The sequence below is a fragment of the Theropithecus gelada genome, chromosome 1 (assembly GCF_003255815.1).
Source record: "Theropithecus gelada isolate Dixy chromosome 1, Tgel_1.0, whole genome shotgun sequence".
Lineage (NCBI taxonomy): Eukaryota > Metazoa > Chordata > Mammalia > Primates > Cercopithecidae > Theropithecus > Theropithecus gelada.
Genome location: NC_037668.1, coordinates 105,766,496 through 105,779,100, shown reverse-complemented (window position 1 = coordinate 105,779,100; position 12,605 = coordinate 105,766,496). Strand labels below are relative to the sequence as shown.

At 42.9% G+C, this 12,605-nt stretch overlaps 1 protein-coding gene and 1 pseudogene across 2 annotated transcripts in view; one reads left to right on the top strand and one right to left on the bottom strand.

The window, feature by feature from the left end:
• The window catches only part of MIGA1 (mitoguardin 1), a 97,485-nt gene extending 91,610 nt beyond the window's left edge, over positions 1–5,875 (bottom strand). For both annotated transcript variants that reach the window (XM_025367505.1, XM_025367496.1), the window contains exons 1-2: positions 5,775–5,875; positions 2,144–2,257 (exon numbers count right to left, since the gene is read on the bottom strand). In XM_025367505.1, coding sequence (XP_025223290.1) covers positions 2,144–2,242 — 99 coding nt within the window. In that variant the 5' untranslated portion in view covers positions 2,243–2,257; positions 5,775–5,875. The remainder of the gene's footprint in view (positions 1–2,143; positions 2,258–5,774) is intronic.
• A 5,733-nt stretch (positions 5,876–11,608) lies between these two features.
• On the top strand, positions 11,609–12,605 carry LOC112630350 (annotated as a pseudogene).

Below are 12,605 nucleotides of genomic sequence, written 5' to 3'. Positions count from 1 at the left end.
TTGCCTTGTCTCAGATGAGACTTTGGACTGTGGACTTTTGAGTTAATGCTGAAATGAGTCAAGACTTTGAGGGACTGTTGGGAAGGGATGATGAAATGTGAGGACATGAGATTTGGGAGGGGCCAGGAGCAGAATGATACGGTTTGGTTGTGTCCCCACCCAAATCTCATCTTGAATTCCCACATGTTGTGGGAGGGACCCAGCAGGAGGTAATTGAATCATGGGGACAAGTCCTTCCCTTGCTGTTCTCATGATAATGAGTAAGGGTCACAATATCTGACAGTTTTAAAAATGGGAGTTTTTAATAATTAAAAAAAAAATAGGAGTTTTTCTGCACAAGCTCTTGTCTGCTGCCATGTGAGATGTGACTTTCACCTTCCACCATGATTGTGAGACCTCTCCAGCCATGTGGAACTGTGAGTCCAATAAACCTCTTTCTTTTGTAAATTGTCTCAGGTATGTCTTTATCAGCAGCATGAAAATGGACTAATATAACCTCATACCCATTAGGATGGCTCCTATCAATGAAACAGAAAATAACAAGCATTGATGAGGATGTAGAAAAACTGTGCACTACTGGTAGAAACGTAAAGTGGTATAGCCACTGTGAAAAACAGTATGGCAGTTCCTCAAAAAATTAAAAATAGGGCTGGGCGAACCAACTCACACCTATAATCCCAGTACTTTAGGAGGTCAAAGTGGGAGGATGATCTGAGGCCAGGAGTTCAAGACCAGCCTGGTCAACATGCTGAGACTCTGTCTCTTCAAAAAATTAAAAAATTGGTGGAGAGATGGTGGCACATGCCTGAAGTCGCAGCTACTTGAGAGGCTGAGGTGGGAGGATTGCTTGACCCCAGGAGTTTGAGACTGCAGTGAACTATGATCTTGCCACTGTACTCCAAAGCAAGACCCTGCCTCAAAAAAAAAAAAAAGAAAAAAAAATGTAATTAAAAGTAGAATTACTGTATGATCCAGCAATTTCACTTCACTCAAAAGAATTAAAAGTAGAATCTCAGGCTGGGCGCGGTGGCTCAAGCCTGTGATCCCAGCACTTTGGGAGGCCGAGACGGGCGGATCACGAGGTCAGGAGATGGAGACCATTCTGGCTAACACGGTGAAACCACGTCTCTACTAAAAAAAAAATACAAAAAAAAATTAGCCGGGCGAGGCGGCGGGCGTCTGTAGTCCCAGCTACTCGGGAGGCTGAGGCAGGAGAATGGCGTGAACCCGGGAGGCGGAGCTTGCAGTGAGCCGAGATCGTGCCACTGCACTCCAGCCTGGGCGACAGAGCGAGACTGTCTCAAAAAAAAAAAAAAAAAAAAAGCAGGATCTCAAAGAGATATTTGTATATCCATCTTTATAGCAGCATTATTCACAATAGCAAAAACATGGAAGTAATCCAATGTCCATCAACAAACACACACATAAGTAAAATGTGGTATATCCACACAATGAAATATTATTCTACCTTAAAAAGAAAGGCAATGCTGACATATGCTGCAACATGGATGAACCCTGAGGACGTTATGCTAAGTAAAATAAGCTAGTCACAAGAAGATTCTGTAGGATTCTACTTGTGAGTTACCTAGTCAAATTCATACAGATAGAAAATAGAATGGTGGTGGGGAACGACGGGAAGGAGGTATAGTAAGATGTTGATAAACAGTTGTAGAGTCTGAGTTTGCAAGATGAAAAGAATTCTGGATATTGCTTGTACAACAATGTGAATGTAGTTAAGGCTAATGAACTATACACTTAAAAATGATCAAAATGGTCAATTTTATGTTATTTGTACCTTACCACAATAAAATTAAAAGGATTGTTAATAGTGAGAACAGGCCTACTGGAATAACATAATTCACTGAAAGTAATAAAAATGGACTATGTAAGTTTGCTTAAGACAGAAAAAAATTTTTAAGCCCTTTTTAAGAGTTACGATAACCAAAAATTTTTAAAAAACCATGAAATAACCAAATAGGTTTTAATAAATTTATACTGTAAATTCATACTGTAAAATAATTACTGTAATAAATATTTTGACTGTACTATATAGAAACCTCAAATAAAACTGAAATAATATAAACAAAATACGCTCTGAGCAATAAGCTTAATATTCAACTTCATGTTTGCTTCTTTTATTTACCTGGGAGAGAGAATAGTACCAAGTCAGAGGAAGGTCAAACACTCTTAGGGCGGCTGTCCTCAGTGAAAACTGTGATTCACTTACTGTTTCTTCTGACATGGCTCCTCTTCTAATCTTCATTAAATGAAACATAAAAACATATTAGCCACAAAGATTTCTGGTTACTTTACCAATGAAAGGTACAAACTGAAATTTTAATTCTATCAGCTTACTTTTGCAGTCAATTATTGATGACATTACACTTGAGGTAAAATTATATTTATTAATCACCAAACGCGTAAAAGAAAAAATAAGCTATCCTTCCTGTAGGAGATAGCATAAAAAATAATAATAAGTTAAAAAACAAAAAAGCTAGACTTAAACTTTGAGTCCAGGTAGCAAATTTTCCTTAGGAAACCGCAAGTTCTAGATTCTCTCTTTTCTGGTTACATAAAAATTTAACATCTTTTAGAGAGTAACTGAAAATATACTGCTTCCCATTCATTTGGTTTCCTTCATATAACTGTGGGGGTGAGAGCGGGTGGCAGGCAGGTTGCTGAATGGAATCCGGAACAGAAACCTGGGGTTCTGTGAACCTCCGAGTTCACTGACTGAACATCAGAACTCACGCATTTATTCTCCTGTTGTCTCATTTTAAAGATCTTCAAAGAAATGCCACATGCATGCTATATGATTTTGGTATAGTTTTAGTGCCTATTATTCCTCTTGAACAAAAAAAGAAAAGTCAGATGAGTACAGAGAAGTAGTTGTCGCACAAAGAGAAGTCATTAACTTTAACATTACATTAAGTGGTTCAGGATCTGGGTTTCAGAGCCAGAAATAATTTTATTATCACTGTACCCAGTTGAACACACACTAAACAAATTTACACGGTATTGATGTATAAACCAGTTTACAAGTTTATCTATTTATAATAAAGAAATACACTATCTAGTGACCAGAATACTTATATATTCTATCAAAACATACCATCCCTGAAATAAAAGACTATAGGAAGCTGAACTAATAAGTCAAAAATGTTGCCTGATGAGTGCAAAAATCAAGAGTCCTGAGGAATATTCCATTCAGGCCAAGAAAACACCTAAGCACTATCTCCAATGCACAAGAGAATGAGCTTCTCTAATAACCACAATGTTGATGTCTACCAAATCCATTATTTATTTTATTTGGGTAGTGTTGTATATTACATAACAGAATATAAAAATCACCAACAATCCCTCTATAAAAGTTAATTTGCGGCGGAGCACAGTGAGTGGCTCACGCCTGAGCTACTTTGGGAGTGATTTGGGAGGCCAAGGTGGGTGGATCGCTTGAGCTCATGAACCCAGGAGTTCAAGACCAGCCTGGGAAACATGGTGAAACCCTGTCTACACCAAAAAAAAAAAAAAATTATTTGCTATACTTTTTTTAGGCTCTTCATTTCTGCATATATCTCTATGTTCTCTTTTTCTGTACTCCAATAGACTATCCCCTTCTGTTAATACCCACCTGTTTTCAGACAAGTGTCAAAACCACTGATTAAGTAGTGGCTTCCTTTAAAATCAAACACAGCGATACCTCTTAGGGTGGGTTACTACTACTGATGCGTCCCTTAATCCTTACTAGAGATACAGCAGTATAAATTTAATTCCCCCTACCAGTGTTCTAAGTACAACTTTTAGACTCAGTATAGTTTAACTGACATACATTTATTTCAGTCAACAACTTGTGATAGAGACATATGATTAAAAAGTACAGAGGAAACCACGAACAGCTAAGAAAGTGAAAAATGGTCCTCTGGAGAATAAAACAAGGGTATAGAGAAACCGGGCAAAGAATGACTGCTTTTCCTTATAAGTCTGTCTGTAATACTTGATTTTTAAAAATCTGCCTACACGTATTACTTTTTTAATATTACTACAGTAAAAAGGAAGTGGGGGGAAGCTCATTTATTCTTCTCCCTCCCTAAATATTAATACATTTTCTTTTGAGAAACATTTTTACTAATTAGAGTCTGGATCATTAAGCAATCTATGCTACTGCATTAAAAAAAATATATTGAGTAATTCACCCAAAGTAATTTCCCCTATAATAGAGCATTCCAAATTTTTAAGCAGAATAGAAAGAAAATAAAGCAAATACTTTAATTGGTTGCAGAGATATTCTTAAAAGATTATGACAAACCTAGGCCGGGCGTGGTGGCTCACGCCTGTAATCCCAGCGTTTCAGGAGGCTGAGGCGCATCAGTTGAGGTCAAGGAGTTCGAGACCAGCCTGGCCAATATATCAAAACCCCGTCTCAACCACAAATACAAAAAAATTAGCCAGGCATGGTGCCGCGCCTGTAATCCCAGCTACTCGGTAGGCTGAGGTAGGAGAATTGCTAGAATCGTGAGGGCGGAGGTTGCAATGAGCAGAGATTGCACCATTGCACTCCAGCCTGGGTGACAGAGCAAGACAGCATCTCAAAAAAAAAAAAAAAAAGATTACAACAAACCTCTATTTTTGCATTCTAACTACCTCATTCTTTTTCATTTAAAATTACTGAGGAAGTTGATTCCAAACCTAATCATTATTCATTGAAAAACTAAAAACAAACAAACAAACAAAAAAACCAGTCATTTCAGTTGCTTCCAGAAATATAATAAAAATAAATATGAAGGTAGTTTCATGATTATTCAAATTTATAGAAGGAATCTATAAAATATAACCAAAAATACTGTCCTGTGTGATATTACTTGTTCCTCTACGTTCCAACTACTGGGTAATTAAAAATAAATGTCATAAACAATTTGTTTCTTACACATCTTAAAATTCTATCCTACAACTTTGACTTTATAATACAACAGGAAGGAAAGTCTGAAATACCAAAAAGAAAATTGACGTGAAGCACAAATCTATATAACCTAACTCTGAGAAGACACTCTGAACAGAGAAAAATGTTTAGCTGCAATAACAACAACAATAAAACAACAATAATAAAAGTCTCAAAGTCCTGTGCAAAAACAAGCTGAGTCTTTCCTCCGGAAAACAGATATTTAACAACTTTACAGAAGGAACAGACACCACAATACTCCCATCTAAATTTTTCTCTGAAAGCACCTGTAAAGCAGCGTAATCTTTCACAACCAAAAGCCACTCCCTGCTCAAAACCACCCGCATCCAAGCCGAACCTGAGACCTCACCAGCTGCCCCATCTCCAGCGCGCTCTCTCCCGACCCCACAGCAGCCCCTCGCGGAGCTCTCCTCTGCTGTCTTCCTTCTTCTTTACCAAGAGGACCAGAAAAGGGGATACCTTCAGCTCGGCCGTCCAGACCCTTCCTCGGGCTCAGACCGATGGCGAGCCCATCCCAATTCCGCGCTTCCTTTGCAGACCTCCCTCTGGCGTGGGGACCCTCCTACTTTCTTATGCAAGTACTAACCAGGCCCGACCCTGCTTAGCTTCTGAGATGAGACGAGGTCGGGGGTGTTCAGGGTGGCACGGCCGTAGACCCTCTGGCTTTCCGCCGCTCCACCTGGCACTCGGAGAGCTAACGCCGGCGATGGAGTCCGTGCCACCCGTGCCCCGAGGCCTCTGCCCCAACTGCGTGGCCGCCCAACTCTCCACTTCCTCCCACCCGCCTATCCACCCCACCCCGCCCCTGGCCCTGTACCTGAAGCTCCAGGCCAGGTACAGCCGTCCTGCCCACGCCTGCTTCCCAGCTGCAGCCTGGGGCTGAGCAGCAGCCAGACGGAGGGAAGGCGGAGTCCTTCCGGGGTCAGGAGTAGGAAGGTGGAGAGAAAGTGGAGGGGGCCTTCTGGGCTTTCTGCGTGAGGGGCTACGTGTGAAGCAGCTTCCGCCATTTTTGTTTAGGGTAGAGGCTCCTGCCTCGTCAGAAGGATGTAAAAACTAGATTGGAAGAATTGCATCCTTTTACAAACCGGTCAAAAACTAGTATTGTAGTTTGTAACCTGTCGGGGGATTTAAAACAGTTGTCAATCTGGTGAAAACTATGGAGCTTTTCCCCTGGAAAAAAAAATTCGTATACACATGCTCATTACTTTAAAGGAAAAAAAAAAAAATTACACATTTTCAAAACCCTGAAAACAATCCATGGATCTAAGATTAAGAACTTCTACCACAGGCCCTCAGCCCTCGAATGAGTGTTAAGAGGCATTCTAATCCTGTATAGAAGATGCATTTATTTTTGATTTCATGTCCTCTTTACCTTTTTTCTGTTTCCCACTGAATTAGGCAACCGAAGAATATTGAATGTAGCAATTTATTGGCAGAGTAGTCACCGCTCTCAGGTTCTGTCTAATACATAGTAAACTAATAGGGGGCCGGGTTAGGAAAAAGTAACAACAACAAAACCCAAGGTACGGTTTCTATGTTCAGTCTTCAGTCAAAACATTCCATCAGAACTGCAGATTTAGGCGGGGCACGGTGACTCAAGCCTGTAAACCTAGCACTTTGGGAGGCCGAGGTGGGTGGATCACGAGGTCAGGAGATCGAGACCATCCTGGCTAACATGGTGAAACCCCGTCTCTACTAAAAATATCAAAACAAAATTAGCCAGGCGTGGTGGCAGGCGCCTGTAGTCCCAGCTACTCGGGAGGCTGAGGCGGGAGAATGGCGTGAACCCGGGAGGCGGAGCTTGCAGTGTGCCGAGATCATACCACTGCACTCCAGTCTGGGAGACAGAGTGAGACTGTGTCTCAAAAAAAAAAAAAAAAAAAAAAAAAAAAGAACTGCAGATTTTGGCGGGGCACGGTGGCTCACGCCTGTAATCCCAGCACTTTGGCAGGCCAAGGCAGGCGGATCACTTGAGGTCAGGAGTTCAAGACCAGCCTGGCCAACATGGGGAAACCCCATCTCTACTAAAACTACAAAAATTAGCCAGGCGCCCGCCTGTAATCCCAGCTACTCAGGAGGCTGAGGCAGGAAAATCGCTTGAACCCGGGAGGCGGAGGTTGCGTGAGCCCAGAGAGTGCTACTGCACTCCAGCCTGGGTGACTAGAGTGAGACTCTGTCTCAAAACAAAGCAAAAAAACAAAACAAAAAAACCCTGCAGATTTAAGAATTCTAGTTACTGAGCTTGTTTGTGGTAAAAAGCCAAAATAATTGTTTTCAAGATTCCCATTTAATCAAATGGAAAATAGAATAGTAGTACCAATTTATCATATTATTAGATTAATAATAACTATCCACAGACTGGGTTTTATGTGAAAATATTTGGCACTTATAAGGTAAATGGAGCTCTTCAGATTTGAAAAACCTGAAATTTGTAAGGCTATTTTCATTTATTTTCCCAATTTCCTCCTCTTTCCCATTTCCCACAACTTCCAAACATTCAGCCTAATGGGAAGAGCAGTACTGATGATGACTACCACTCAACACAATTTTCCTGAGGCCACATTATCTCCTTAATTCCACGATAAACATTATGAGAGAAATATTATTATGTGGTGAGTACAGATTTTATTCTTTAGCATGAGAACAAGATATGTCAAATTTAGGCCAAGTGAGGTGGCTCGCATCTGTAATCCCAACACTTTCGGGGGCCGATGAGGGAGGATCCCTTGAGGTAAGAAGTTCGAGATTAGCCTGGGCAATAGCAAGACCCCCATTTCTACAAAATATAAAAAATAAAATATATAAAACACAAAGAAATATCACATTTAATTTATGTATATAAACCAAATGCAATTTGCTCTAAGCCTCCCTTCTTCTGGTTTGGCAGAGTACTGCACTCAATCTTAGCTATTATTGGATATATTAGTTAACATATTAGCTACAAGTAAAAGAAAACCAAACAAGTAGTGGTTTAAACCAGAAGGACAGGGGACTCAATGTCTTCTGATATTGGGGACAAGGAAAAAAAATTGGAGCCTGGATTAATTCTGAAGGCCCGTACCTCCCCCAGATAACCAAGCCATCGTGTAATGCTCAGTGAACCAGAGAATGGAGTTCATGGAATACGACCAGTTGTTTCTTCTGTACGAGCACTGCAATACATGCTACAGCAACCATTAATGAATTTAGGGGATCCTATCTGCATAATATCAAAACAAAACTGTGAAGTTAAACTGCCTGAGTTTGAATCCTTTCTTGACCACTTACTAGAGCCATTGTTAAAGGAAAAGAAACACAAAGCTATTTTTCTGTACTTTCGACACTTCTGACACCAAATGTGTGGAGGCTTTTCCCCACCAAACAAGTCTCCAATTATGTCTTATTATAAACTCCACTCTTTAATTTAGTATCTACCAACTGGGTGTTGTACAGTTAAATTCAATTCAATACTATGCACCAAACCCTTAAGGGCTCAGTCCTACAAGACTGCCCCCACTTCAGATGCCAATTGCAAATCCCAGGTTGTCACCTGTACATCTGACCAACCAGCTATAAATCAGGGATTCCCACAACCTTCTCCTCCCATCCCAAACCAGTTTATTGATTTATAACAGAAGATATTACGAAGGATACAGATGAACAACCAGATGAAGAGGTACATAAAACAAGATCTGGAAGGATCCTGAGTGCAGGAACTTCTGTCTACACGGAATCCCGTTTTGGGATATGGATGTGTTCACCAACTCAGAAGCTCTTAGAACCCCGTACTTCGGGGATTTCTATGGAGGCTTCATAATGTTGTTACCAGAAAGGGGTCCCAATCCAGACCCCAAGAGAGGGTGCTTGGATTTCGTGCAAGAAATAATTCAGAGCAAGTCCACAGTCCAAAGCAAAAGTAAATTTAAGACAGTAAAGCGGTGAATGTACACCTACTGTATAGACTGAGTAGGGCGTTCCCGAAAGGGAGAAGAGGAACACATCCACTGTAGGTACAATATTCATTTATCGAGGATTAAAAGCAGATCATGGGGAGATGTGCTCTGCTCCAAGGGTTTGTGATAAAGGATTAATTTTCTTAATTATTATATTTTGCAAGAATTAATATTATTATCTTTAAAGCAAAATTAGGAATGCTTTTGCTCTCAAGGTATCAGGGACATCAGGACACTCCCAAGTCTGGATCTGTTTAGTAAACATTATCAATTTGTTCCCTTAACTGTAAACGTTTAGAAGCTGGAAATGCCTAACTTTCTGGAAATGTAGCCCAGCAAGTCCCAATCTCATTTTCCTAGCCCTCACTCAAAATGGAGTCGCTCTGGTTTGAACCCTCTGACAATGTAACCATAATTGATTATTAACTCAATCTTCAACTCCTCTCTCTTCCAAAGAGGATGGGCTGGGTATTGGGCCAAAATTTTTAAGCTTCTAATCATAGCTTGAATTTGCTGGTGACCAGCCTCTATCCTGAAGCTATCCAGGAGCCCAACAAGAATATCAGAAAAAAAGACACTCCTATCAACCAGGAAATTCCAAGAGATTTAGGAGCTCTGTATCAGGAACTGGCGACAGAGACCAAATACATACTCTTTCTTTCTTTCTCTTTCTCTTCTCTTCTCTTCTCTTTTCTTTTCTTTTCTTTTCTTTTCTTTTCTTTTCTTTTCTTTTTTTTTTTTTTTGAGACGGAGTCTTGCTCTGTGCCCCAGGCTGGAGTGCAGTGGCGCGATCTCGGCTCACTGCAAGCTCCGCCCCCCCGGGTTCACGCCATTCTCCTGCCTCAGCCTCCCGAGTAGCTGGGACTACAGGCGCCCGCCACCTCGCCCGGCTAATTTTCTTGTATTTTTAGTAGAGACGGGGTTTCGCCGTGTTAGCCAGGATGGTCTCGATCTGCTGACCTCGTGATCCGCCCGTCTCGGCCTCCCAAAGTGCTGGGATTACAGGCTTGAGCCACCGCGCCCGGCCTTTTCTTTTCTTTTCTTTCTTTCTTCCTTTCTTTCTTTTGCTTGTTTTTTGTTTTGTTTTGGTTTTTTTTTGATACAGGATCTCACTCTATTGCCCAGGCTGCACTGCAGTGGTGCAATCATAGCTCACTGCAGCCTAGAACTCCTGGGCTCAAGTGATCTTCCCACTTCAGTCAGTCTTCTGAGTAGCCGGGACTACAGGCACTTGCCACCATGCCCAGTTAATTTTTTAAATTTTAGTAGAAACAATGTCTCCCTATGTTGCCGGGGCCTGTTCTCAAACTTCTGGGCTCAAGGGATCCTCCCACCTCAGCCTCCCAAAATGGTGGGATTATAGGTGTGAGACACCATGCCTGGCCCAAATATATATTTTTTATGTCACAGTGGTCTTAGGCAAGGTACTTACCCTTTTCATGTCTCAATTTCCTCCTGATGTGTTAGAAAGACAAATATAGGCCTGGCACTCTGGCTCACACCTGGAGGCCGAGATGGGCAGATCATTTGAAGTTAGGAGCTCGAGACCAGTCTGGTCAACATGGTGAAAACCCATCTCTACTAAAAATACAAAATTAGCCAAAGGCTGTGGTGTGTGCCTGTAATCCCAGCTAGTTGGGAGGCTAAGGTAGGAGAATCGCTTGAATCCAGGAGGCAGAAGTTGCAGTGAACCGAGATCACACCGCTGCACTCCAGCCTAGGCGACAGAGCAAGACTCTGTCTCAAAAAAGAAAAAGAAAAAGAAAAAGAAAGACAAATATAGTAATGCTTATAAAGAACTAAGAATCTTACGGAATTTTTTTTTTTTTTTTTTTTTTTGGAGATGGAGCCTCATTCTGTCACCCAGGGTGGAGTGCAGTGGTGCAATCTTGGCTCACTGCAACCTCTGCCTCCAAGGTTCAGTTCAAGCAATTCTCCTGCCTCAGCCTCCCGAGTAGCTGGGACTACAGGCGCACATCGCCATGCCCAGCTAATTTTTTGTATTTTAGTAGAGACGGGGTTTCACTGTGTTGCCCAGGCTGTTCTCAAACTCCTGAACTCAGGCAATCCGCCTGCCTTGGCCTCCCAAAGTGCTAGGATTATAGGTGTGAGCCACCACACTCAGCTCTTAAGGAAATTTTTAACTTCAGTACTTGGACTTCCACAGGACCCAAAGAGGCAACTCTATTTCAGTATAGTTGGTTTGCTTTGTAATCCCATGTATTTGTTTTATGCACATAGAAGCATTACTTTGAAAAGGCGGTCCCAGGCCGGGCGCGGTGGCTCAAGCCTGTAATCCCAGCACTTTGGGAGGCCGAGACGGGTGGATCACGAGGTCAGGAGATCGAGACCATCCTGGCTAACACGGTGAAACCCCATCTCTACTAAAAAAATACAAAAAACTAGCCGGGCGAGGTGGCAGGCGCCTGTAGTCCCAGCTACTCGGGAGGCTGAGGCAGGAGAATGGCGTGAACCTGGGAGGCGGAGCTTGCAGTGAGCTGAGATCTGGCCACTGCACTCCAGCCTGGGTGACAGAGCGAGACTCTGTCTCAAAAAAAAAAAAAAAAAAAAAAAAAAGAAAAGGCGGTCCCAGACTCTACCAGAAAGCCAAGAGGTCCATAAAAAATTTTTTAAAAAAAGGTTAAGAAAGTCGAACAAACCGCTAAGACCATGTCCACCCCACGAGCACAGAGCTCCACTGCCCGTCCACATCTGTGTGATGGTGGGCATGGGTCAAAAGGACTCCTATGAGGGTGACGAGGCCCAGAGCAAGGGCGCTATCCTGACCCTGAAGTATCTCATCGAGCACAGCATCGTCACCAACTGAGATGACATGGAGAAGATCTGGCACTACAACTTCTACAACGAGCTGTGTATGGCTCCAAGGAGCACCTATAGTGCTGACCGAGGTCCCCCTGAACTCCAAGGCCAATCACGAGAAGATGACCCAGATCATGTTTGAGACCTTCAACACCCCAGCCATGTACATGGCCATCCAGGCCGTGCTGTCCTTGTACCCCTCTGGCACATCGTGATGGACTCCAACGAGGGAGTCACCCACACTGTGCCCATCTACAAGGGGTAGGCCCTCCTCCAGGCCACCCTGTTTCTGGACCTGGCCAACCGGGACCTGACTGATTACCTCATGAAAATCCTCATGGAGCACCACTGCAGGTTCACCACCACCACCGAGTGGGAAATCGTGCGTGGCATCAAAGAGAAGCTGGGCTACATCACCCTGGACTTGGATCAGGAGATGGCCACAGTGGCCTCCAGCTCCTCCCTGGAGAAGAGCTACAAGCTGCCCAACAGCCACATCATCACCATTGGCAAGGAGCAGTTCCACTGCCCTAAGGTGCTCTTCCAGTCTTCCTTCCTGGGCATGGAATCCTGTGGCATCCACAAAACTACCTTCAACTCCACCATGAAGTGTGACGTGGACATCCTCAAAGACCTCTATGCCTACACAGTGCTGTCTGGTGGCACCACCATGTACCCTGGCATTGCTGACAGGATGCAGAAGGAGATCACCACCCTGTTGCCCAGCACGATGGAGATCAAGATCATTGCTCCTCCCCAGTGCAAATTACTCCATGTGGATGAGTGGCTCCATCTTGGCCTCCCTGTCCACCTTCCAGCAGATGTGGATCAGCAAGCAGGAATACAATTTGTCCAGTCCCTCCGGCCCCTCCATTGTCCACCACAAATGCTTCTAG